The 26,095-nt window shown below is 33.6% G+C and overlaps 1 protein-coding gene across 1 annotated transcript in view; it reads left to right on the top strand.

Moving 5' to 3' along the window:
- The window catches only part of creb3l2 (cAMP responsive element binding protein 3-like 2), a 40,648-nt gene that overhangs the window by 4,606 nt on the left and 9,947 nt on the right, over positions 1 to 26,095 (top strand). Inside the window, 7 exon segments of the mRNA NM_001080651.3 lie at positions 19,472 to 19,700; positions 21,857 to 22,108; positions 23,743 to 23,924; positions 24,600 to 24,746; positions 24,863 to 24,921; positions 25,347 to 25,415; positions 25,557 to 25,656. Coding sequence (NP_001074120.1) covers positions 19,472 to 19,700; positions 21,857 to 22,108; positions 23,743 to 23,924; positions 24,600 to 24,746; positions 24,863 to 24,921; positions 25,347 to 25,415; positions 25,557 to 25,656 — 1,038 coding nt within the window.

The following is a 26,095-nucleotide window of genomic DNA, read 5'->3' as shown; positions in this document are numbered from 1 at the left end:
TTAACCTGTTAAAATGACTCTATAATTAAATGAAATATTCCTAAGATTAAAATATGATGTGTTCTTTGGATGAGTGAGGCATTGGGAGGATATTATATTGTCATTTCGGCATTATATAATGACTTAAAAGTGGCTTAAAATGACAATAAAATCACTACTGCAATATATTTTGGTGCACTATAACATACAATAAAAGACCGACATCATGACAAGGCTAAATGTACTGTTTGAGGAATGAAAACACACCTATTTAATGCTTTTAAGGGGCCCAGTTGCTCTAACGGGTAATTATTTATTTAGGATTTGTGTTTTCACATTCTGATTCCAATGCCTTATTATTAACCTGTTAAAATGACTCTAATTAAATGAAATATTCCTAAGATTAAAATATGATGTGTTCTTTGGATGAGTGAGGCATTGGGATGATATTATATTGTCATTCTGGCACTATATAATGGTGCACTATAACATACAACAAAAAACCGACATCATGACAGGGCTAAATGTATTGTTTGAGGAATGAAAACACACCTATTTAATGCTTTAAAAGGGCCCAGTGGCTTTCTCCAACTGGTAATTGTGATCTAATCTTCAATGTCAGATTTCTTCTGGGACGGGATTGAATGAAGGGTGTGTGTTTGCACCGTCTTGTATAACAGGCTTTTTGCTACTGACTCTACCACCTAAAGTGTCGCTCGTCATATTTCAGGTGATTTAAAAAGGCAAAAATAACCCAAGGCTCATTCCCCTGTTATAGGACAGGGGTTAAGGAGCTGCTGAGGGGAGCAGTTCAGTTGTCGGGCTCAGCATTTCTTACTGCTGATAATCACGGCAGCGTGATTAGCCTGGAAAGCACATTATCTCTCGCAGACTGAGGCCTTGTGGCAGCCAGATGTACTTTCTTGGGACAAACCTGTTTCCTTGCTAATAATGACAGTCATAATCTCCAGTTTTATTTGCATATTTGTTTTAACACACAGAGATGGGAAGTAGTACAATTTCACTATTTATTTCTCTGACCACATTTTACTTTTTCCTCATTACAAACATCTATACGCTGTAAAAGGTATCTGTTGATGAACCATTTCCATATTTTGTGATTCACAAGTTTTTGCATTTATTTACCGATGTGAATTGCGTTATGGGACCTTTATCGCTGCTCTCTGCTCTTGAAAACGTTTAAAATCATTATACAGTCCTCAAAAACACACGCAAATGATAAGTTATAATACACAGTCAACATTGCATATCCTGCGATGTGACTATTGTGAATGATCACATTGCAGCAGGGCCGGAGTGGGACTCCTTTTCAGCCCTGGAGTTTCAAGCCTCAGACCGGCCCACCTCAGTTCACGACTGACTATATTAAAATAAGGACATTTCCAATTCAGTTTCTAATTATCACGTCTTTTTTGAGAAAACAGCTGCTTTAGAACTTCAAATTTTCAACAACCATAACAGTAATATGTCTTAACAATGAAAAAATAAAAAACTATTTAGACGAGGATCAAACCCGGTTCCGCAGCGTCGTAACCTAACGTGCTAACCACTGGACCACAACAACTGTGCAGCAAGAAGAGGCTCGTCTGAATAATATCATCATTCACCTACAGGCTGCATCCTGATCACCAGGCTGCGAGAAAATAGATAAAAAGAGCAGAGCTGCGGTAAAATAATGTATAAGAAGACTGTGGTCAAGTAAAAAAAAAAATTAATTTAAAAAGTATGACCGCTGAGAGCAACAGATTCTTGAGCTAGGGACACCGACCCTCGCGGCCAAAAAACGGACTGGCCCACCGGGAATTCTCCCGGTCCTCCCGATTAGCCAATCCGGGCCTGCATTGCAGTATCTATGCTGAAACAATATATTGTACAATTTATCACTTCAAACTATTAAAAATGTTCATAAAAGTCACTTTTTTAACTTTTCAAGGTTGAAAGGTGTTGGAAGAAAGATCAAGGTCCCATAATGCAATTCAAAAGCATAAAAAAACTGAAAAATAAAAACATGAATCACAAAATACGGAAAACTGTTAATTTACGAATATTTTTAGTGTATTTTTTACTCTGTTTTTAAAGCAAGCTCATTTCTTTCATTATAAAGTGTTTGGTAGAACGATCTATATTATTTCTTGTGGTTGTGCAATTTGAATACCTTTTCGATTTAATAAATTCCTTTTTTGCACTTTGCAATGTGCACAGTGTGGAGCTTTTTCAATCCATGAACCTATAAGGAGAGAAATGTTGCTGGCCAATATTGCAGAGCGATGTTTATTGACTGCTATTATGCTGAAAATTAGAAACATCAAAATATGAGTTCTTATAAACTTAATTGTTTTATGTTTAATCCACTTGAATTTGTAAAAACAATCATATTAACTTAATCAGTTTGTTTTGGGACAACATGAAGAAATTGTATGGAACCCAGCATTTTTTTACAGCGTAGTTACCAGTAGTTGTGGTAGTATGAATACTTTTAACTTAAGTATTTATTTGAGGACATACTTCTTTACATTAACTGAGTGCAAACATGTAGTCAGTCCATTTTTAAACACATGTATCTGTTCTACTAAAGATGTGTGTACTTTTGCCATCTCTGATGATCTCATTTGTCCCAACTAATGATTTGATGTCTTTATAACTGATAACACTATCTGCTCAATGACATTGCTTAAGGAAGCAGGCATTCGTAGAAAGAACAATCATAGAAATTTGAATGTGAATATACAACGTAGTTTAATTGTTTAACGACTTTCACGCAAAATGACCCATTAAAATAAATATGCCCGATTTTACACACATTACAAAACTCATCTTACAGCTCCAAAATCCAAATTAGTTGATCTTGTTTTAATATCTAGATTTACAATTATTTATCAGGAAGAAGCTTTTAATTACAGTACAATTTGATGATTTTATATCACTTTTATAAATAAAATTTAATATAGACACCAATATGGGATGATATCTCGTCATCTATACTCTAGATTTGTAAACAGAAGCTCAATCAGGGCGACAGGGCAAAACATCAGTTTATAGTGTACAACCGCATCAATGCAACGTCAACTGTTTTGGTTGAACCAGTCTCACCATATGACAGTTGCGTTATTTAGACATGATGAATAAGCAGTATGAATTAATAATAAAGAGTGGGATGTGTCCCACACAAGTCCAAGCAAGAAATAACTTGTTAAATGGGTGTTAAACGTGAAGTTTTGTTAGTGATGGTTGCTAAATGTTCTCTTGGACCCAGAATGTTAGAAACTGGTAACCATTGACATCCATAGTAGCAAAAAGCAAATAATATGGAAACCGATGCATACAGTTATCCAACATTTTTCTAAATATTTTCTTTTTTTGTTTAATCGAAGAAAGGAAGTCAAATAGGTTTGTTAGAAGTGAAATATTCAGATTTTATTTTTTCAGGTTTGGATGAACTATAGGCCTGTAAATCAGAATTGATGTGTTTTAAAATTAGTGTGTAATCAAACTCATAAATAAAAAAATCTTACATTTTTTTAATGCCTAATTAAATTATGCACCTTTAATTTAGAATAAGTGCTTATTGTTTGGTCATGAATACCATTGAGATATTGTTGCTGTGATATAAAAAGACGTGTACTCACACAATCAGTGATGTTAAACACTGGACTGACGATCATATCTTAAGAAAATAAGTCATCAGTCTCAACTGTGAATACCATGTCTGATTGTAAACACAAGCCTCACATCTGTGTTTGTGTTGCTTTCTGGGTATTTTTGTAGTCTTGTGGGACTGTCTGGAACAGACTGAGAGACTTCAGTGGTCAATGTGTCGACCGAAATGTATGCTTTACTTTTGATTTACACAGGCATTGGTGTATATTTACATTTTACTGCTCCTCTGTGATCATAATGCTCATCATGATCAGTGTGGCACCATGTAAACGTGCATTTCCATCTATTTGTTTTAATTATTTAGTTGTGCTTGCAAAGTCAAGGATAACTATTATTTCTATAGAGTAAGGCGATTTGAATCAAGCCATTAAGAAACTACCCAAACTCTGAACATTTGACAAGCACATAGCAAACAGATTTTCATGATACATTAGTAACTGCATCTTAAAAGGACACACACACACACACACACACAAACTTTTCTGAAAGATTGGGTTTGTTTTGCACATAATACAAAACTTTCGGATAAGATGTTAACGTCTTTCGGATGAGACTTTAAACCAAGATCCTGGCTCTCTGTGGTCATTAAAAAGCCTATGGCACTTTTCATAAAAGAGTAAGGGTGTAACCCCGGTGTCCTGGCCAAATTTCCTCCACCAGCCCTTACCCATAGCCTACCAATCATCCCCATCCACCAAACTGGCTCTATCACTGTCTCTCCACTCTCCCTATAGATGGTGTGGGGTGAGCACACTGGCGCTGTTGTCCAGTGACTGCCATTGCATCATCCAAGTGGATTCTGCACACTGGTGGTGGAGTGAATTGAACCCCCTTGTGATTGTGAAGCACTTTGGGTGCATACGTGATAAATGCGCTGTATAAATACACATTACATTACATTAAGATGAATTAGGAATTAACTTAAGAGAAAATTGGTTCATGTAGCTTTTTTTCTTTTTTTTTTTTGAGCTGGTTTAATCTTCTGTGGTTAACCCAGATTGTCTCGATGTCACAGGTTATGAAGTTGTAGTTGACTATAGTACTGAGATTTTCATATGTTTCTTTACTTTGCATAAACAATGGAAGTCTATTATGGATATATATATATATATATATATATATATATATATATATATATATATATATATATATATATATATATATATATATATAATCTGCAATCAAACCATTACATGAATCCTTCACGAACAAATATCCAGTGTTTTTTACACATTAATATATCCCAATGTGCCAACTTGTCACATACAGTGAAAAAAATGCTAAGTTCCACACAATTCCTTCATGTTGTGCCAAAACAAATTGATTATGTTTATTTTATTAAGTACTTTTATATGGATTAAACATAAAACAATTAAGTTGTCCCCCCCCAAAAAACGTAATAATTGTGTTGATTTAGTTGATTCCTAAATAAGCATTTTGAACAATCATTAAAAATCCTATTTTGAGTGTGTGCATATACTCACAAATCCTGAAATGCCATTGGCTGTTGTGCTTGTTGATGCATCGACATCATGTGTTTAGTTTGACAATTTAGGCCCTTATTATTTTTTGCCTTCAGTACACTTAATTATAAGCACCATCATGTATTGATTTCTTATGACGCACAGTTTAAAGATGTAAGACTGCATGGCACGTAAGTGAACTCTCTTTTATGTACTCTACATTTTTTGATCAAATTAATTAATTCACTATGTTATATCTTAAAAGGGATCGACTATACAAAAACCACTTTATAAGGTGTTTCAAGCACTGAAAGCTTCTATTAGTAAAAATGTATTATATTTATTTTTTATAATCTCACTTGATTAAAACAGTCTGCAGAAACACTTTGATTGACATTCTTACTTTGTACGTGTCATCAGAGATGAAAAGCTCCGCCCATTAGTCATGATCACTCCCTCATTAGCATATAACGTCAGTCTTGTTTTTGAATCTGCCACTATGCTGACAGTCATCTGTAGCTCCACCCTCTTTTGAAAAGAGCACAATCTCATTTGAATTTAAAGCAACAGTCACCAAAACGCAAAAGTTAGGATCAAAGCCTAAAAGGGGCAGATTCAAAGAGTTACAAAACATTATTTGTGTGGTATTTTGAGCTTAAACTTTTTATACACACTCTAGGGACATCAGAGACTTATTTTACATCTTAAAAAGGGCATAATAGGCCCCCTTGAAAGCTTATCGGTGAAGCCAGCTTATATAAACACCACAAAAAAAGCATTAGAAGCTCAATCAATTACATGTTAATGTATATATATTATATTGGAGCTCCACTCCAAACACCGAACACAGCAGAAATGAGCTCTCCGATTCCTGCCGGAAGCTCTCTTTTATACAGGCCTCGTAGACCAGCAGCCAATCAGAGCAGGGAATCACACCGGCGTGGGAGCCTATAAGACAGCAGAAAAACAGCAAGGAGGCGGGACAAAAGAAAAAGGAGTACAAACCGCAATAATAAAAAAAATAAATAAACTTCAGTCGTAACAATATGAATGAATGTTGGTAAACACTGTATAGTGAGCTTACAAATCTAGTATAGTTGATGGAGGGCAAAGTGAAAAACATTCGAATGCATTTTAAGCTGGTTTAGCTCTGTTTGATTTATTGTTGTCTTTAGCTTTACCAAAGGATTAGACTAGTTACTCTACTACTATGATATGCTATGCAGCACTGAATTTATAAATATATATTACTTTTAAATTTATAAGTTGGCACCCCTACCCAGTAGGACAAGTTTTGCATGGGAAAGCATGGTAATTTTAGACGTTATACAGACTGTGTAATGGTACAGCTAGTTTTATCAACGCCTTTATAATGTGTGTGGTCAGTGGAGAATATCTCAGGACAGACTGATCTCTGACATTTTGAGAACATTTGTCACATCGCGGTGTTCTTTACATCTTCATGCCAGTCGTGACTCCAGCTTTCGTGGTCTTGCAGGACGGGTGTATTGGCAGGCATCGGTACTGAGAAAGCGTCTGTATGTTGGGTGTGAGCAGGCCATCGTCTCTCTGTGGGACGGGTCTGTGGGACACAGACTCGGACTGTTCTCTGACAGGGCAGGGCTTTTAAACGGGCCATCGTCTTGCGCTTTTGCAGGCTGCATCTCTCGGCGACGCACATTCTTGCTCTTTTGCTCTGAATGGACGGCTTGTATGAGCTGCAACCTGAGCTTGAGCCTTCGAGGAGCTCCCGCACACACATATTCATTCATTATGACCACGTCTCGTTTTCTTCATCACCATCTTGTGCTCTTTTTCTGGCCAGTGCCCTTTAGAGTCGGATAATCTTTGATTCAAACGGTGTATTTTTGGTAGTGGAGAAGTTGTAATGGAAAGGTTATTAGCTTTGGGAGTATAACGTTGCATGAGAAACTTTCTTTTTTTCTGTGAGAACAAAGCTACTGGTAAAACAAAGGGAATTCGAGAGCACAGCTTAGATGCATTTTCTCTCTTTTATCATTTTGTAACATTTGAACAATCCACCATCTGACACTTTTCCAAATGATCAACTAGAAGTCAAGCTATTTGTTGCACTTATAACTGGGATCCACGACAAGACTTTTGTCAGGTAGTGTATTGATATCGAAATATTAATATTGATATGTTTTGATATATTGTGCAGCCATAATTTGAATCCATCTCTTGTGATCACTTGCAATGCAAAGTACTATTAAACCAACAACAATAAAGCAAGCAAATGATTTGGTACAAACACCTTCTTTTAATGCACCTGCTCCCTAAATGTCCCATAACAATCACATGTTAAGAGGCGTTTTGTAGCTGTTTAATAGGATTAAACCATGCTGTGGAAGCAATTAGATTTGAATGCATTTTCAATGATTTCTGGAAGTGGTCAAAAGTTTTCAAATTCCTGTATTTCTATTGACGATAGTACGGCTTTATACCAGGTGTAAACGAGACCGTATTTGCTCTGCGTGTTTACATCCAGCGGCCTTTAAGGTCACTGTTGTCCAGATGGCAGTAAAGCCATTTCCTGAACCCCTGGAGATACAGAAGCCACTCATACCCGCTGTAGATCACTGTTTGCTGGGGGATGGAAGACAGGGCGACCCTCAGCCTGCAGGATGTGTTCGGTCTTGTTGTGAATTTATTGCACAATCACTTTTTAAAACCTCTTCCGCTCTTATAAACTGAAGATGAGACACATGTGGTGCTCGTCCACAACTGTTGCACACCAAAAACTTGCTTAAGAGCCAAGCAAATTCGCAAGACTCTCACAGAGGGTGGAGTGACTCATGGAAAAAGTGAAGGACTTCTGCTGGGATTTGTCTTGGCATCTGTGAGATTTTGCAGTGTGACCTTCATCATAAGGATACACAGCTTTCCTCATACTAGAAATATGCGGTGCACTCTCAAATGAATTTTCATGCTTGTTCAGACTACTTACTTGAAATGAGCTGAAACAACACAATTCTTGATTTTTTTTTGGGGGGGGGGGGGTTAATTGTTTTATGTTCAATCTACTTAAATGTGTTATGGTAACTTATTGGATTTGTGTTGGGATCACGTGAATGATTTGTGTGGAACCCTGCATTTTTTAAGTTGTAGGATTTGCGCTAAAAATGGCACGTTTATTGACTTCAAAGGATGTACTATTGTAATTGTTTCAACAATGTGAGTTGTTGTTGTTGCTCATAGATATATACATTAGATGTGTTGACCCTGTTGTTGTCTATTGGAAGGAATGCGTCAATAGAGCCACCATTTTAGTACAGGGTAGCGCTCCTTTGATATGAATGCGGAACCAAACTGCAGTGGAGGACTGTGGCCATCCAAAGCCAGAGAATTACACATATATACATATATCCAGGAGTTTTCCCAGAGGTCAGTATGAATTTTTTTTTTTTTAACTACAAAATTATAATTTTACGTCACTTTTCTACATTGATGGATCAGTGATCGCACAGGCATTCCTGACAAAAAGCTTGAGTTTGTGTGTATGGAAATGTACTATCCACCCTCCCTGTTAAATTGGATCTAATCCGTGTCCTGAAACACACCTCCTCTCCTGCTTTCACTTCTCATACTGACTGAGGGAGCGATTCGTTTGTGAATGAATCTTCGTTATGAACGACTCGTTCACTAGCCAACAGTAATACAAGTTTCTGGCAGCGCAGCATCTCGTTGTCATAATTTATTTGTGTTGTTTGCTGATTTTATTCAACAAAACTAGCATTATCCGACTATTTAGTGTGAGTCCCAAAGCATCAAAGCTTTGCTTTGGTGAATGCAGTAAGTGACTGTATTATCATCAATATTGTACCTGTTTAGCACAAAAGTTCATAACATACAAAAACATAAACTAAACCTTTCCTATTAAATGTTCTGCCTCTGTGCTTTGTTTTCTTTGATGGCTCGTTACTACACCAATAGACAGCGCTAAAGTCCAGCATCTTCACGTAGGAACACTGTCTTGACTAGTGCGGTTCAATGACATTTGTCCTGGGAGCACTGTACCAATGTGGCAGCGCTATTGACGCATGCTCAGGGTCCCTATGTGATATCTAGTGTATATGTCTATGTTTGTTGCTGAGTTATGCAAGATAAATAGAAACACATCTTGAGAGTGCAAAACAATACTGAGTTATCAATCCTTGAAGGAACTTTGTGAAACAGAAAAATACCCCCTTCTTTTAATATTTATAAGAAAAAAAGGTCACACTTTATTTTAATTTGTAATTCACGCCATTAAAAAATTATTAGCATATAAACTTTTAGCTCAATGAAGCTGCTCATTCATAGTTAGAAAAGTAGTGTAAATGGATGTTTTTACTAAATATACTGATAAACTATATTGAAGCAATGTCAAACAAAGGTCATTTTTATTGTTGACGTAGTTTTATGCAATAGCATGACATATTTCAACAACGAAAATAATCTTTAAAAAGAAGCCAGAGCAGAATATTTCCGCACCTTAGAGTAATGCTACTTTAATTAATCATTTATTCAATAATCCATTCATAATTAGAGATACTTGCTTTGTTTCTAAATGAATCAACTGTTTTGAATGAAGAATGAATTCTCTAAATTAGTGGTTCAGTGAATCGCTCATTTAAAAAGGGTGTTTTTTTCATTATATCCAGCAATTAGTAGCATAAAACAGGCAGTAGACAGAAATCTTGAAATGAGGACTCTTTGTTTTTTGGGTTAACCATTTTTTCTTCTTCTTTATTGGCCACTCAACTGCTTAAAGTAACGTAGATGTTTTGCAATCAATTTTATTTCCTTTATTCAGATTAGTCTGCATGTGCTCTTTGCTCCCTCCAAATCTCTCAAAACAATTCATGGAATTTGAAGTTGACTCCAGCGTGATGATTATTTATGATCTGATTATGCATTATATGATAAAGACGGGAACATCAGCTTCTCTTCAGTCTAACTTTATCATGCAACTTTACCCTGCTTAGTAGCGTTTAGCTGTTTTGAGGCACAACAGTTTGCCAGTTTGTCATTACTCTCTAAACAAACGGCCTGTAAGACAGGTCGACTCTGTATTTGGGTCAAAGAGACCCTTGTATTTTACTCAAACAAGGCCACCATGTTAAGGTCACTCTGTGTTGGCTCTTGTTCTTAAACGAATCACTACCAAATAATCAGACATTTCTTTCTGTGATCTCAGCTTTGTTATTTATTATTTGTAAAATGCAGTTATTTGCAGTCCTTTTTGCAACAGTTTTACAAGATTTCTGTTTTTTTCATTTCATGATTTATTCAATATGTTGTGAGGCTTGTGTGATATCAACCAAAAAAAAAATATATACAGTTGAAGTCAGAATTATTAGCCCCCTTCAATTTTTTTTCTTCTTTTTTAAATATTTCCCATATGATGTTTAACAAAGTAAGTAAATTTTCACAGTATGTCTAATAATATTTTTCTTCTGAAGAAAGTCTTATTTGTTTTATTTCGGCTAAAATAAAAGCAGCTTTAAATTTTTTAAACACAATTTTAGGGACAAAATTATTAGCCCCTTTAAGCTATATTTTTTCTCGATAATCTACAGAACAAACCACTGTTATACAATAACTCGCCTGATGACCCTAACCTGCCTAGTTAACCTAATTAACCTAGTTAAGCCTTTAAATGTCACTTTAAGCAGTATAGAAGTGTATTGAAAAATATCTAGTAAAATATTATTCACAGTCATCATGACAAAGATAGAATAAATCAGTTATTAGAGATGACTTATTAAAACTATTATGTTTAGAAATGTGTTGAAAAAATCAGCTCTCCGTTAAACAGAAATTGGGGAAAAAATAAACAGTGGGGGCTAATAATTCAGGGGGGCTAATAATTCTGACTTCAACTGTATATATTTTTTAAAATTGATAATTAATTTTTTTCTGGGTGTGAAAAAATCTAATTATTTCTGTAATTTTTTGTGCTTTATTTATTTATTTATTTATTTACTAATTTAAGTATATATTTATATATTTGCTTATTTATTTATTTATTTATTTACTTTCTTTATTTATTTACTTAATTATTTATACAGGTATTATTTATGTATTTATTTATTTTTCTTATTTATTTAAAATTATTGATTATTTCTTTTGCGAATGTATTTTTGCGCTGGTCCTGTTTTTTAAATTAATTAATTAATTAATTCATTTATTTTAATTATTTACTTTTATTTATATTTTTAAATGATTGTTCATTTCTTATCTGGATGTGTTTTTGTGCTGGTCTTATTTTTTACTGTTTTAAAATATATTTTATATTTTATAATTTATTAAGTAATAAATTATTTAACTTTATTGATTTATTTATTTTATTGATTGATTATTACTTTTACGAGTGCATTTTTGTGCTGGTCTTGTTTATTTATTTATTATTTTTTGCTTTGCTTTTGTTTTGTTTTTAACCTGCGAATAAATGCAAAAATATAAAGTAAATATTAATATCTAACATTTGCAGCCACACTTGTGATGTAGTCTCGCTGTATAGGTTTATAATTTTTTTTATATATATATTTGTAAGCTACAGTATAGTTAAGTCCAGTTAAAGGCTTAACTATATCATAGCTTATAAATGTAAAAGAAAATAAACCTATACAGTAATTTTTTTAAACTTCATAACTTCTAACTGCATTCTAATAGTGACTGACATATAATAATATCAGCTTGCACATCGTTAAAACAACAATTACTATAATACCATAAATATCACACTCTCCTAGTACAACAGCAGCCAAAAACAGAGAAACGACATGCTGGATTTCCTCAGCTCTCTGATAGCTCTACAGTGTTCCAGTCCAATGTAAATAGTGTTTAATATCAGTGAGTCAGGTCCAACAGTGTATAAAGGACAAGGTCCAGCTTCGTGAGTGCTGATCTTTGGCCTGCATTAGTTTCGTTCCTCACATCTGTTTTGCTGTTTAAAGGATTGCGTCATCTTCCTCTTCCTCCACACACATTCACAGCCCCCTTGAGGAAAAAAATGGTCAGCCTCTCTGTCATCAGTTGAGCTGCTGCTCCAATAACTGCTCAGATTCTCCAGCTGAACAAAAATTCAGAAAGAGTCCAATTTCAGTACACTGACACCCCCCTGACGGAAACCACATGTCTGAAACACACATGTAGACAAAGAAGCCTTCACTCCCAGAATCCATATAGATGGATGCAGGACTCATATTGATGGAGTGTGGAGCACCATAAATTCATATGTTAAGTTTTATTATTATTTTTTTTAACCAAATATTAAACTGTAGTTTTTGTTTTTGTTTAAATCTTGATTTTAAATGCTTAATTTTATGTATGTCACAAATAAAATTGTAGTAAGTGTAATATAAAATAATAATAATGAAAAATAAATAAATAAATAATATATTATGAGTAGTTAAATATTCCCCTACTGTGCAATAAACATGTGCAATCCTGTCTGATACGCATTTGTACACAGCACCTTATAACTTGTATATTTATAACAAATCTGTACATTTAATTCATCATCCAGAGCTCCTTTGTCTAATTGCATCTCTGTTTAATGTTTGTCATATTTTCTCATTTTTATTTTGTGTTGTCACTTGTCACTTTATGTACACTGGAAGCTGTATGTATGTATGTATGTATGTATGTATTTCAATGTATTTCAATATAATATTTTTGGTCATTAAATGACAGTAATTTACTTTAAAAATAATGTAATATTTGAAAAAAAATAATTAAATTAAAGTTAAAATAATACAATTTATAATAAAATAACAAAAAATTATTTTAAAATGATTTTACAATTTAAAAATAATGTAAAAATGTTGCAAAATAATAATTAGAATATAATATAATCAATAATGTAGTAACTTTTATAATTTCGATAATTTATTTATTTATTTATTTACTGTACGTATTATTAAATAGCCTGATAATACTTATGGAAGCTCACAAAGAACCTCAGAATTCATATCAGCCATAATTGATGCATTTTAAGTACTTATTTTAGGGTCATATTAGCTTATTCTTCCTTTTTGTGTTACATGTACCTACTATAGTAATAATAGCAAGTAATTATGCAAAATTACAAGCAATAATTCTAATCTTGAACCTATAATATATGCATATTTTTCATTGCCACAAAGATATTTGGATGTCATTTAATAAAAGCACATGCTGTGCAATTTCATCAATTTATTGGTTCATTTTCCTTCAGCTTAGTCTCTTTATTCATCAGGGATCACCACAGTGAAATGAACCGCCAACTATTCCAGCATATGTTTGACATAGCGGATTCTCTTCCAGCTGCAACCCAGTACTGGGAAACATCCATACACACTCATTCACACACATACACTACGACCAATTTACTTTATTCAATTCACCTGTACCACATGTGTTTGGACTGTGGGGGAAACTGGAGCACCCGGAGGAAACCCACGCCAACACGAGGAGAACATGCAAACTCCACACAGAAATGCCAAATGACCCAGCCAGGACTCGAACCAGCGACCTTCTTGCTGTGTGGCGTGTCGCCCCTGTGCAATTTCAATACACTACACTCCAATTCCATTTTCCGTACTTTAAAGGATCTGATCCCAGACCAGGCAATTAGAAGAGATTATTTCAATCCTTGAACCCTAGAAACCCTCCCGTCTGTCCTCTTCTGAGCGAACGCTCTCTTATATTCCCCTTTAGAGGCCAGTCGACACCCAGCAATTTCCAGCAATCATCATAATCATCTCCTCACACACTCGCGGAGTCAGATGTAATTGCACATCACCCGTGACTGATGCGGGAACGGCATAATAATACATCGGCCATAACTACATCTGTCAATTCAAATGGGTTGCTGCAGAGAATCGGAAATGACTGGTGTGATTACATCAAGAAACTGTTACATCACAAAAAAAATATATGTAAATAAGCAGATTTCTGTATTTTGTGATTCATGTTTTTATTTCATCCCTCTTTTTTTATGCTTTTACATTGCATTATGGGCCATTGTTCTTCCTTCCAGCAACTATTAACCTTGAGAAGCTCAAAAAGTGACGTTAATGAACATTTTTAATAGTTTAAAATGATATATCGTCTGGGTTGGTGTTGTGTTTTACGCCTCGAAACCCTTGTAATAAACTGCCAGTGCAATATTTCACAGGTTTATTTCTCTATATATTATTTTTTATGCATTATATTACTTGAAGGTACTAAAATGTCAATAAAATTTACATTAAAAGTGGACAGAGCTTATCAGAGTATTGTGATAATGCTATTTTTATATGATATGACATTTAAAAATGCTAAGTTTATTAGCTACGTTTTAAAATAATTTATTTATTCAACCATGTTGAAATAAACTGGTATTTTTCAGATCTAATTCAGACTCTCTCGAGATGCAAACATTTAGGCTGCATCCGAAATCGCCTACTACTCAGTAGGTACTGCATTTTAATTTAAACCTACTGCTCTTCCGTTAGAAAAGTACGTTCTATACAAGATGAATGGGAGAAGTATGAATGGAATGCTGTCGTGCTACATCCGCCATTTTGTCATGGTCATGTGACCTACATGCGTCAGTTGCATCGTATCACTCCCATTCATAAATTCACTCGTGGGACATCATGGGATAGCACAGCGTGCATAGGATGCACTCTTCTGAATCTCGCCAGAAGTAGTAAGTCATCCGGGTACTTCGCATACTGATGTTCGGATTGTATGAATTCGAACATACTACTCGGCCCGCATACTGATTTTAGCGTACTATATAGTATGGAAGTGTGCAGTTTTGGACGCAGCATAAGTCTTTTAAACATTATGAATGAGTAAAAACCTTAGCAGATATACTGGCTCTGATTGGCTGTTGCCATTTTCCATTCTCGTCTCGACTCAAGCCATTACTTTCAGCATTGGGTTCATCTTTGGGCTGCTCCAGCCGATAGCAGAACAGCAACTACTTGGGAGGTGGATACAGATAGTTAGTCCCCATCTGATCAAATTCAGATCCAATGCATAAAATAAATGTCATTTATCAAACATGTATATAATCGGTACAGTATACTATAATCGCAGTAACGATAATTTTACGATATATTGTAGTGAACTGCAGATTTATTTGCTGCAAGGAGAATTTCACCTTAAAAGGACAGTTCACCCCAAAATAAAACAGTTCCTCATCATTTGTTCTCCCTCATGTGGTTTTAAACCTGTTTGTGTTTCTTTATTCTGTTAAACACAAAAGAAGATATTGTGAAGAATGCTGGATAAAGATAGTAAGACGCTACCTGATTGGTCGATTTTAGATCAACAACCAATGCATGTAATAAACGTAATTTATCACACGCCTGCGATATCTACAGTATATTGCATATACTTTTAGCACGATAATAGTTTTGCGATATTTTAGGGCTGTGCAATTAATCGAAAATCCGATTTCGAAAATTATGAAAAAATCATTAATCGAGATAAACGATTATTAACTTAGCAGCGAGAAAGACCGCATGCACAGTTTGTTTCATATTTTTATTCTATTGTATTTATTTCTCTTTCCTTTGCAGGGTGGAAAACAACTGTATATATGCAGTTGAAGTCAGAATTATTAGCCCTCCTGAATATTAGCAACTCTTTTCCCTTTACCCTTTTATTAAACTATTTTCAAAATACAAGCATTCAGATTCAAAGTGCCATTCAAAGACTTAATTAGTGTAATTAGGCAAGTCATTGTATAACACTAGATTCTTCTGCAGACAATCAAAAATATATATTGCTTAAGGGAGCTAATACTATTGACCTTAAAATGGGTTTCAACATTTAAACCTGCTTTAATACTAGCCAAAAAAACAGACAAACTAAAAAAAAACAAATAAGCTTTTCTCCAGAAGAATACATAGTGAATACTGTTAAAATTCCTTGCTCTGTTAAACATCATTTGGGAAATATTTTTATATATATATATATATATATATATATATATATATATATATATATATATATATATATATATATTTAAAAAAATCTGAGGAGCACTAATAATTTTGACATCAACTGATATTCGTGATAACAATTATGACAAAAATAATCGTGATTATGATTTTCCCCAAAATCGAGCAGCCCTATGATATATTGTACATCCCTCATCCTGAACTTCAGATTCATTCACTTGTTCATGCTACAAGGAAAATTGCACCTTAAAGGCACAGTTCATCCCTAAATAAAACATTTCCTCATCGTTTATTCCCCCTCATGCGGTTTTAAACCTGTTCGCGTTTCTTTATTCTGTTAAACATAATAAAGAAGATAGTGTGGAGAATGCTTGTTACTGGAACACAATGATTTCCATAGTAATTAACTAAAATAGCTATGGAAGTCAATGAGCGCCAGCATCTAGCGTTTTTCTAAATATCTTCTTCTGTGATCAACAGACGAAAGAAACTCCAACAGTAATAAATGATTCTTTTTTAAGTGCACTATCCCTTTAAGTGGCTTTAGAAATGCTTGCCGTTTTTCTACTATGGTTTATTTGGCCGATGAAGACATTCCAGTAAGGCAGATCTTTGCCAAATAAGTTCAAACAAGGTCTTTTTGGAGAACTGCTTACATGAACAGATGCTTAATGTACTGTTGGAACACCTGCGTTTCTTTTTGGACATCCAGACGTTTTCTCACCATTTTCGGCACTCCAGACCGATCCGCTGTTGAGTAACACTAGTGGAAAATACAGGACAAGGCATTCCTGAGCGGCTTTGACATGCTTTCTCTTGTGCCCGCGTTATAATTGTTTCTCTCGGTTTTCCCTTGCTGCTTTGTTTAGCTGTTTTCGCTTGTCTGTTTTTTGACTTGGATCTGAGTCAGTCTGTAATTGATCCCATATGTGGCTTTTCCTTCCCAGACTCCACCTCTTTCCTTCCGAGTTTGCTCAGTTTGTGTCTGTTTAACTCATTTTCTGATGTCTTTGTTGGTGTCTGTGTTTTTTTTTTTTTTTTTGTACAAACTTTTGTAGCTGCTGTTTGTAGTTGTCATAGTAATCAATTTAACTGAGCAGTTTTCTTACGGATAGTGTGGCAAATTTGCTAAATTTCTGAAATAATTAATTACATGTAAAAATCCACATCATATGGATTCTATTGATTAGTACTGAACTATGTATTAAAATCAAAAAAACATAAATTAAAGACGACAATGTTTAAAAATTCTCATGGAACTGACAAAAAAGTTAATTTGAGAATAATGTAAAATTATAAAAATAGTTAAACAAATTTAAATTTAACATGAAATAGTATTTTTAATAATATAACAACTATATAATAATATTTGGATTCCCAAACTTTTCAGCCCACGACTCCAAAAATAACAAAGCCAGTGACTCGTGACCACCATTATTTGCACGCAACTGCTCACACACACCAATAGGCCTACATAAACACAATCACATTCATAACACAAACATATGCAGCAGTCAGTCCAAACAAATAATCTTTTTTATTTTGATTATTATTTAATATTAACCTCAACTAATGAGACTGGTGGACACAATGTTTAAGTTACTTTACAAGTCTTTTCTTGGTTTAGTTTTGGAGACCGCCACACTGAGATCATCCTCCATGTTTCCTCGTGGCCTGTATTTGTTTTATATGTACGTGAGTGCCAAAAAGGTTTCAGGAAGTTTAGGCTGGTGCTGTAAAATCAATCTGCTTAAACTGACGCTGTCATTAATGTAACATAAAAACCCCAGAGGTTGCAATCGAACAGTGAAAAAAATTATAATCTAAAGGCTGATGGCTTTTTATTTGCATGTCATATTTTTAATGTTACTATTTTTTATCTTCTGTAAGTTTTGGATTAACAGTGGTAATTTTAAAAGTTTATTCAAATTTATTAGATTTTTAGAAATCGCCAGGTGACCTCCCTCTCATTGTCCCGCGACCCCCACTTTGGGAACCAATGATATATATATATATATATATAAGCATTCGGTTAAGGGTGAAACTGTTTGCCCTCCTGTGAAATATTTATCCTTTTTCAAATATTTCTCAAGTAATGATATTAAAAATATTTAAGGTATTTCTGATAATATTTTTACTTCTGGAAAAAGTCTTTTTTTTTTTAAAGGTCAATTTTATTAGCAATAACATTAAAATATCAATGAAAATAAAATATACAATAGAAAAATATCAAGTCAAAATGATGTACTGTCATTGCAGCAAAGATAAAAGAAATCCGTTATTAGAAATGAGTGATTAACTTTTTATTTATTTTTCCTAACCATCTAACAAGTGTTAAATTCATTCTTGTCTTATTGTTTAACGTCAAACAATATGTTTAATATAAATAAATCAAATGTTTTTTTTTTCTTAAGTTGAAATGTTCATGCAAAAATGAAATATTTGCTTTAGCTTTGCATGAACACATTTTATAAGCAATCACATCACATTTAGTCTCAGTTCTAGATTGTAACGCTTCTCTTGCAATATCGCTTATACGCTAAAATCTTAGTGAATGAAATTTTTTTCTGTGTTCTCTACATCAGCAGTAAGTAAAGAAATTAAAGCCGCACATCGAGCTTAACTTGAATTCAGAACATTCCTGAGGAGAACACAGAACATCGCCTGAGGAGAAAAAAGCTGAATGTGGAGGAAACCTGTTGCCCTGAGTTAACACCAGTGCTGCGTTCAGTGATGAAACGAATGTCTGGAAGAGTTTGCAGCCTGTCTAAACCTGTTTGAGAAGGAGGAATATGGCTGGAATGCCAAGGAGAAGAAAACCTGCTGCTTTCTGACCTCAAAACACACCTGGATATGAGCAAGCCGTCTAATTGGCTGAGAGAAAGCATGCTGCGCTGTGATTGGTGGAACTGGGTACCCTGAAGGCACCAGTTTAGTTTATTCCTCCAGGCTGTGTGATCTGATCTTCAAAGAAATGCGCTGATGGTTTATAGTCTGTGATTAAAGTCTATTTAAAGGAAAAGTCCACCATGAATGAAACTTCACAGCTCATTTGCTCATCCTCAGGCAATATGGGATGAATTTTTTCTTTAGTGAAGCGTTTGAAGAGGATTTTTAGTTGGTCCTTGGTGATTCATAAAATGTAAGTCAAAGCAAATAATGATCTTTGTTTAAAGTGTTATTAGGACTGGCCTGATGTACAATATCAATTCAAATAAACTCTGCGCATATTTACTGGGTCTATCTGAGGGCCAATCACAAGGCAGAAATATGTGGCAGCAGCCAATCGGCACATTTAATTTAATCTTCTTCTTAAAGCCAGACACTATAAACAGACAAGTCTTCCTTGCTAAAAAATAATAATGTTTTGTGAGTGAATGTTTTTTTATTTCTCTTGTTGTGCAGCACTTCACGGACCTGCTGGATGATTTGTCCCAGGAGGCTTTGCTCGGGCAGCTGTTAAGCGACCCATTTCTGTCGGGCCGTGGAGATGCGATGGACACTGAGGAGGAGCTGACCCGTGCGTCTCCAGTGCCACCACACATCCAGGCTGAACACAGTTACTCTCTGTGCGGAGACTCACGCCCACAGTCGCCGCTCTCTCATTTGCCTGGAGAACCCGGCAGCGACGCTGGTGAGATTTTGGGCCAGGATGCACATCTGGATTCATTTAGTCTGAATTACAAAGCAGCCAGTTGACAGACAATAATGATAAATAAACTAATTAGTGAGAGAAAAATAAACTAGTTAGAAAAAATTATAAATACAGATAAAAATAAATTATTATTATTATTATATTATAAAATATATCTACAACAATATTTTTATGTTAAAATAATTTTGTTTGGCCCATTTATTTCATGTCCATTTTTAAATCAATAATTCAATGGTGGTATTATTATTATTATTAGTAGTAGTAGTAGTAGTAGTTGTAGTACTGGTTTTATTATGTACATGTAGATAGATAGATAGATAGATAGATAGATAGACAGACAGACAGACAGACAGACAGACAGACAGACAGACAGACAGACAGACAGACAGACAGACAGACAGACAGACAGACAGACAGACAGATAGATAGATAGATAGATAGATAGATAGATAGATAGATAGATAGATAGATAGATAGATAGATAGATAGATAGATAGATAGATAGATAGATAGATAGATATACAGCTTAAAGTGACATGTAAATTCTTCACCAGGTTAATTAGGTTAACTAGACAGTTCAGGGTAATTAGTCAAGTTATTGTATAACGATAGTTTGTTCTGGAGACCATTGAAAAAAATATATTGCTTCTAGGAGATAATTAGTGACCTTAAAATTAATTTTAGAAAAATATTTATTTAAAACTGCTTTTATTACTGCCAAAAAAACAAATAAGACTTTATCCAGTAGAAAAAAAAATTATCAGACATGCTGTGAACATTCATTTACCCTGTTAAACATCATAGATAATAACACAGAGAAAACCGCAGTTTAGCGCCCCCTGTTATGTTTGAAACGGCTAACGTCATTGCACATTTTAGCCAGTTCGAACACAGACCATTATCACCCTAGGTACACTAGAGGGCGCCTCTTCATCTACGTATCTACAGGTAGATGGCATCAATTTATTTCTTATATGTGGGAAATAAAACATTAATAATATGTGTAACGACATGATTGACATTTATTTGTTGTTTAGGTTATAGGTCAAAGGTCATGTTAGATAGATAGATAGATAGATAGATAGATAGATAGATAGATAGATAGATAGATAGATAGATAGATAGATAGATAGATAGATAGATAAAATAGATACATTATTGTATCAAATTATATCCACAAAAATATTTGTTTATGTTAAAATCATTTCATACCCATTTACTTCTTATTAAAATGTTTAATTGGTATTATTATTAATATTTATTTAATTGGAATTATTTAAAATAAAAAATTAAAGTAGGTGTAAGAAAAACGTATCAAATAATAAAGTAAATTATTTACTTACGTTAACATAAACAATAAAAACAAGTGAATGAAACTTAAATGAAGTTTGTAAGTTATTGTTTAAATTAAAGTATTATCATTTTTAAATATTTAAATAATTTAAATGTTATTGTTAAAGACTGAACTCAATATTAACCTTTGAATATTATTTATGTCACTTCGTTGGCAAAGGTTTTATTTATTCATTTTTTTCTATATATATTTGAAGCTAAAATGAAAGCATATCAAATGTGTAAATCATAATATTATAGCTAAATCATGATGATGGCAGAAATGCAAACAAAGACTTTGAACAAATGCTTTCTGTTCTGTTCTGGAAACCCACTTCCTTTTGCCTTGGACTTTGTTCTTGGTAGAATTGTTACACACACAAACAGCTTCGTTGTAAAAAAAAAAAAAAAAAAAAAAAACAGTAAATAAAAAAATTCACAGTAAGCAAAAGAAGTCATTTAAATCCCTTTAATATTGTCCTCGTTCTGCAATGTGATATTATAAGCTCATTTTTGTGATCGTTTTAGAACTTCCAGTTCTGTTGCCTATGGGAGAAATGACTAGGAATAATAACAGCAGAAAATCCTCAAACTAATCGCTCTGCAAACAAGTGTGCTCAAGACTTTATATGAAAAAAAGTAGAATAATATAATAAATATCAGTTTGCAACATCAAGCAGCGTAACAAGCTGTTTTTAATGCCTAAAAATGAGACCTGAAATCTTGGGCCAAAAAGATTAATGGTTGCGCCTGTGCCCTAATAAAAAGAAAAAGGTTAATAAAGTAAAGTCTTGTTTCCTCAGCTGATTCAGAGTCAGACGAGTGGCCAATGGAGCAGGAGGATAAAGGAATAAAGATGGAGCCTCTACTCTGTGTCCCGCTGCCTGCTCTGACCCTCACAGTGACCCCTGCAGGCTCTGCCCCTGAGCCTGTGATTGACAGCTGTGATTCCGCCCAATCCCTGAGTCTCCCTCAGGTGAAGGAGGACAGCAACAGTCCACAGATTAAACTGGAGCCCCATGAAGTCGATCAGTTCTTGAACCTCTCGCCTAAAGGTAAAAAAAAAGCACAGATCCAGACATGTTTTGCAATTACTGCACTGTAAAAAAACAATAGCAGATTTTTATTACTCTTATTTACTGATTTATTTATAAACTAGATACTTGTCTTTTTTGGAGGATATGTTTGTTTTCAATTAAGACATTTAATTTAATTTAGTTTTATTTTGAGGGGATAGTGGGAAAATAAGAGTGTAAGTATTCTGTGTCTTATTCTGTTTTCATAAACTATGGTCTTGTTAAATACCAATAAAAAATTACAAATAAAAAGTTTAATTCATTGTTTAGTGCAGTAAATAATATGGTATGCTAAAATATAATTATCAAAATATAGTACAGTAAAGGGAGGCTATGTATAATGTAATAATAATTTAAAAGTTTAAATTATTTTGTGGCCATTTGAGAATTATAATTGTCATAATAAATTAAGTATTCATGTTTTTTTGGTTCAGTAGATTAATATTCAGATTTATTACTTTTTTTTTTTTAATAATTATTTTTGTATATTCAGATTTATTTGATTGAATGGCACACTTTATTTATTATTTACAATTATTTAATAATTGCAATTTGATTTCATTAATATTTACAAAAATATGAAGGATTTAAATATTTAATTAAAGCAGTATTTTATTAATAAGAATAATTTGTTTTGTTTTTTAAATAACTAAATAAATGATATTTGTGTACCAAATTTATAGAGTTTATTTGAAAATAAATGTAAGAAAGTTATGTAATTATGTGTCCTCATCCTACACACCCCTCCCCCATCTATCCATCCATGCATCCATCTATCGTTCTATACATCAATTAGTTCATTTGTACATCCATCCATCCATCCATCCATCCATCCATCCATCTATTCTTCTATTCTTCTATTCTTCTATTCTTCTATTCTATATATATATATATATATATATATATATATATATATATATATATATATATATGCAAAAATAAATAAATATAAAATATGTAAAAACAAAATATAAAAATAAATATCAAAATAAATAAATGAATGTAAAATAAATAAATATAAAAATAAATATAAAAATAAATAAATAAATGTACAAATATATAAATATATAAAAAATAATTGAATATAAATATAAATGCATATTAAATATATATAAATTGTATAAATAAATATAAAATATATACAAATAAAAATAAATAATTATAAAAGTAAATAAATATAAAAATATATAAATATAAAAATTTATGAATAAATATAATTAAATATAAAAATATATGAATATAAAAATGTATAAATATAAAAATATGTTAATATAAAAAATATGAATATAAACATGAATAAATAAAAATATATATATAAATATATAAATTGATATAAATATATAAAATAAATAAATATAAATCTATTATAAATAAATTATAAATTATTAAATTAAATATTTTACCTTAATAAAATATTTAACTTAAATACTTCAAAAAATGTCCCAATATTTTTGTTGACACAATTTAAATAACTGGGTTCTTAATTTTGGTAATTGTTTAGGATTGTTTAGAACTTAATCTTGAAATGAAAGAAGACATAACAATGCAGCGAAATTAGAAAAATGTGTATTATTAGGCCATGATTGAGCGTTCAGTGTCATGCTGTTGTCCAGGTCTGGAGTGTCTTCAGATGCCACCAACTCCTCCCAGCTCAGTGGGAAGTGATTCGGAGGGCAGTCAGAGTCCCGTTCACCCCTGCGCTCCTGCCAGTCCCACACAGACCCCCGCTGTCCTCAAGGTGGCGCCGCGAGCCCCTTCATCTCTGTCCAGCTCTCCCCTGCTGACCGCTCCACATGTAAGTACACACCAAACGTACTGTTCACACTTTCAGCTTTATGCAGTGCAGGATCAAAAGAAGTGTTTGTACGGTGTGATCTTCAAAGAGTTAAAGTCAGTATTATTAGCCCCCCTTTGAATGTTTTTCTTTTTAAAATATTTTCCAAATAATGTTTAACAGAGCAAGAAAATTTTCACAGTAAGTCTGATAATATTTTTTTTTTCTAGAGAAAGTCTTATTTGTTTTATTTCGACTTGAATAAAAGCAGTTTCAAATTTTTTAAACACCATTTTAAGGTCAAAATTATTAGCCCCTTAAGGCTAATTTTTTTCCGATAGTCTACAAATAAACAGGGTTGCTAATATTTATACTTATATTTTTATATTTTATATATATATATATATATATATATATATATATATATATATATATATATATATATATATATATATATATATATATATATATATTTATTTATATATACATATTATCGTTATTATTTATTTACTTTGATCTTGTTAACGCGAACAATCCATTTTTTTAGATTTTATTTCTATTTAATATTTTTTGGGGTTTTTTTTCTTCCATTTTTCTATGCTGTTAAAGAAATATATGTTTAAAAATTACGTCAATTAAAAAGGCCATACCTTTAAAGAAGATGGTCATATGATCTCCTTTCATCTGTTATGACAGAAACTGCAGGGCTCTGGTCCCCTTTTATTGACCGAGGAGGAGAAACGGACCCTCATTGCTGAAGGATACCCCGTGCCCACCAAACTGCCCCTGTCCAAGGCTGAGGAGAAAGCACTGAAGAAGATCCGCAGAAAGATCAAGAACAAGGTGAGTGTCATGTTTCAGCACATTCATCAATATGGTATTACTGTAAGATGATGATGCATATTTTTAAGAGAAGTATTACAGCTAATGTCTATAGTCAACATTTATTTCTCCATCAGATTTCAGCACAGGAGAGTCGCAGGAAAAAGAAAGAGTATGTGGATGCCTTAGAGAAGAAGTAAGTCTGAGCGATGGTTTGGTTTGTGATAGGGTTATAAATGTTATGTTTATTAAGTACATGTGAATGGTCAGATTTTCTGGTGCATTTCAAATTATTTATTACTTTATTTTCTATTTAGCAATGCAAAATTAAAACAGGCCTGTTTTATACAGTATATGGCATTATATACATTAAATTTAATTAAACCTATTTTGCGAGTGAAATATTATCTCAATAATTCAGAAGTCATATGAAATTTGGTCAAAAATATACATTTTAAATATATTCATGAGCTTAAAATATTTTTATTTTTATTTTAAACTTCATAAATAAGGCACATCTCGAAAGGAAAATGTGTTGCAAATCCAGTTTCATGCTAAAGAAATGCACTAGTTCTACAACATTTAGAGCTGGTGACATTGCAGTGCTCTCTTTATCCACAGGGTGGAGACGTGCTCTAACGAGAACCACGAGTTACGCAGGAAAGTGGAAAACCTGGAGTGCACTAACAAGTGAGACCCTCAAACTGCACTAATGAGCAAATCTTGTGATCTGACACTTTTGTTTGCTTTTTTGGTTGATGATGATGATTTATGCATTATGATGTGTACTGATGGTGTGTGTCTTTCTCTGTCTCTCCGTGTGTGAGTCAGGTCTCTGCTGCAGCAGCTGCACTCTCTGCAGGCGGTGGTGGCAGGAAAGGTCCCGCGGTCCTGCAGGGTGACGGGCACCCAGACCTCCACGTGCCTCATGGTGAGCCATCCCGCTCTGTCTCTGTGTGAACACTCCGCTCATGCACGTGTGCGTGTGTGTGTACAGGATTAGCTATAGTTGTGAGAGCTTAATTGTTCTTACTTACATTGTGAGATGTCAAAATGAGCCACAAGTGAGGGTATTTCATTCCACCTCACCTGCAGCAACCCAGCCCACTTGTGGCATAAGTCCCTCCCACTTGCAGGTCTCCGGGCTGCAGCGATACCTACTTGGGTGTCCTGCACAGTTTCAAGTATGTATCGCTGCAGCCTGGAGACCTCCAAGTGGAAGGGATTTTACTGCAAGTAGGCTGGGTGACCTCCAAGTGACCTCCAGGATCAAGTTTGCCCATTCCTGCAATAGACAGTATCATTGACCTGATATAAAAACAATGGAATTCTATGTAATGTCCTCATTAAAATGAGGTGTGTGTGTGTGT

This window comes from Danio rerio, chromosome 4 (assembly GCF_052040795.2).
Source record: "Danio rerio strain M-AB ecotype USA chromosome 4, GRCz13ab, whole genome shotgun sequence".
Lineage (NCBI taxonomy): Eukaryota > Metazoa > Chordata > Actinopteri > Cypriniformes > Danionidae > Danio > Danio rerio.
The sequence above is the reverse complement of the archived record's forward strand: the minus strand, read 5'-3'. Positions and strand labels throughout refer to the sequence as shown.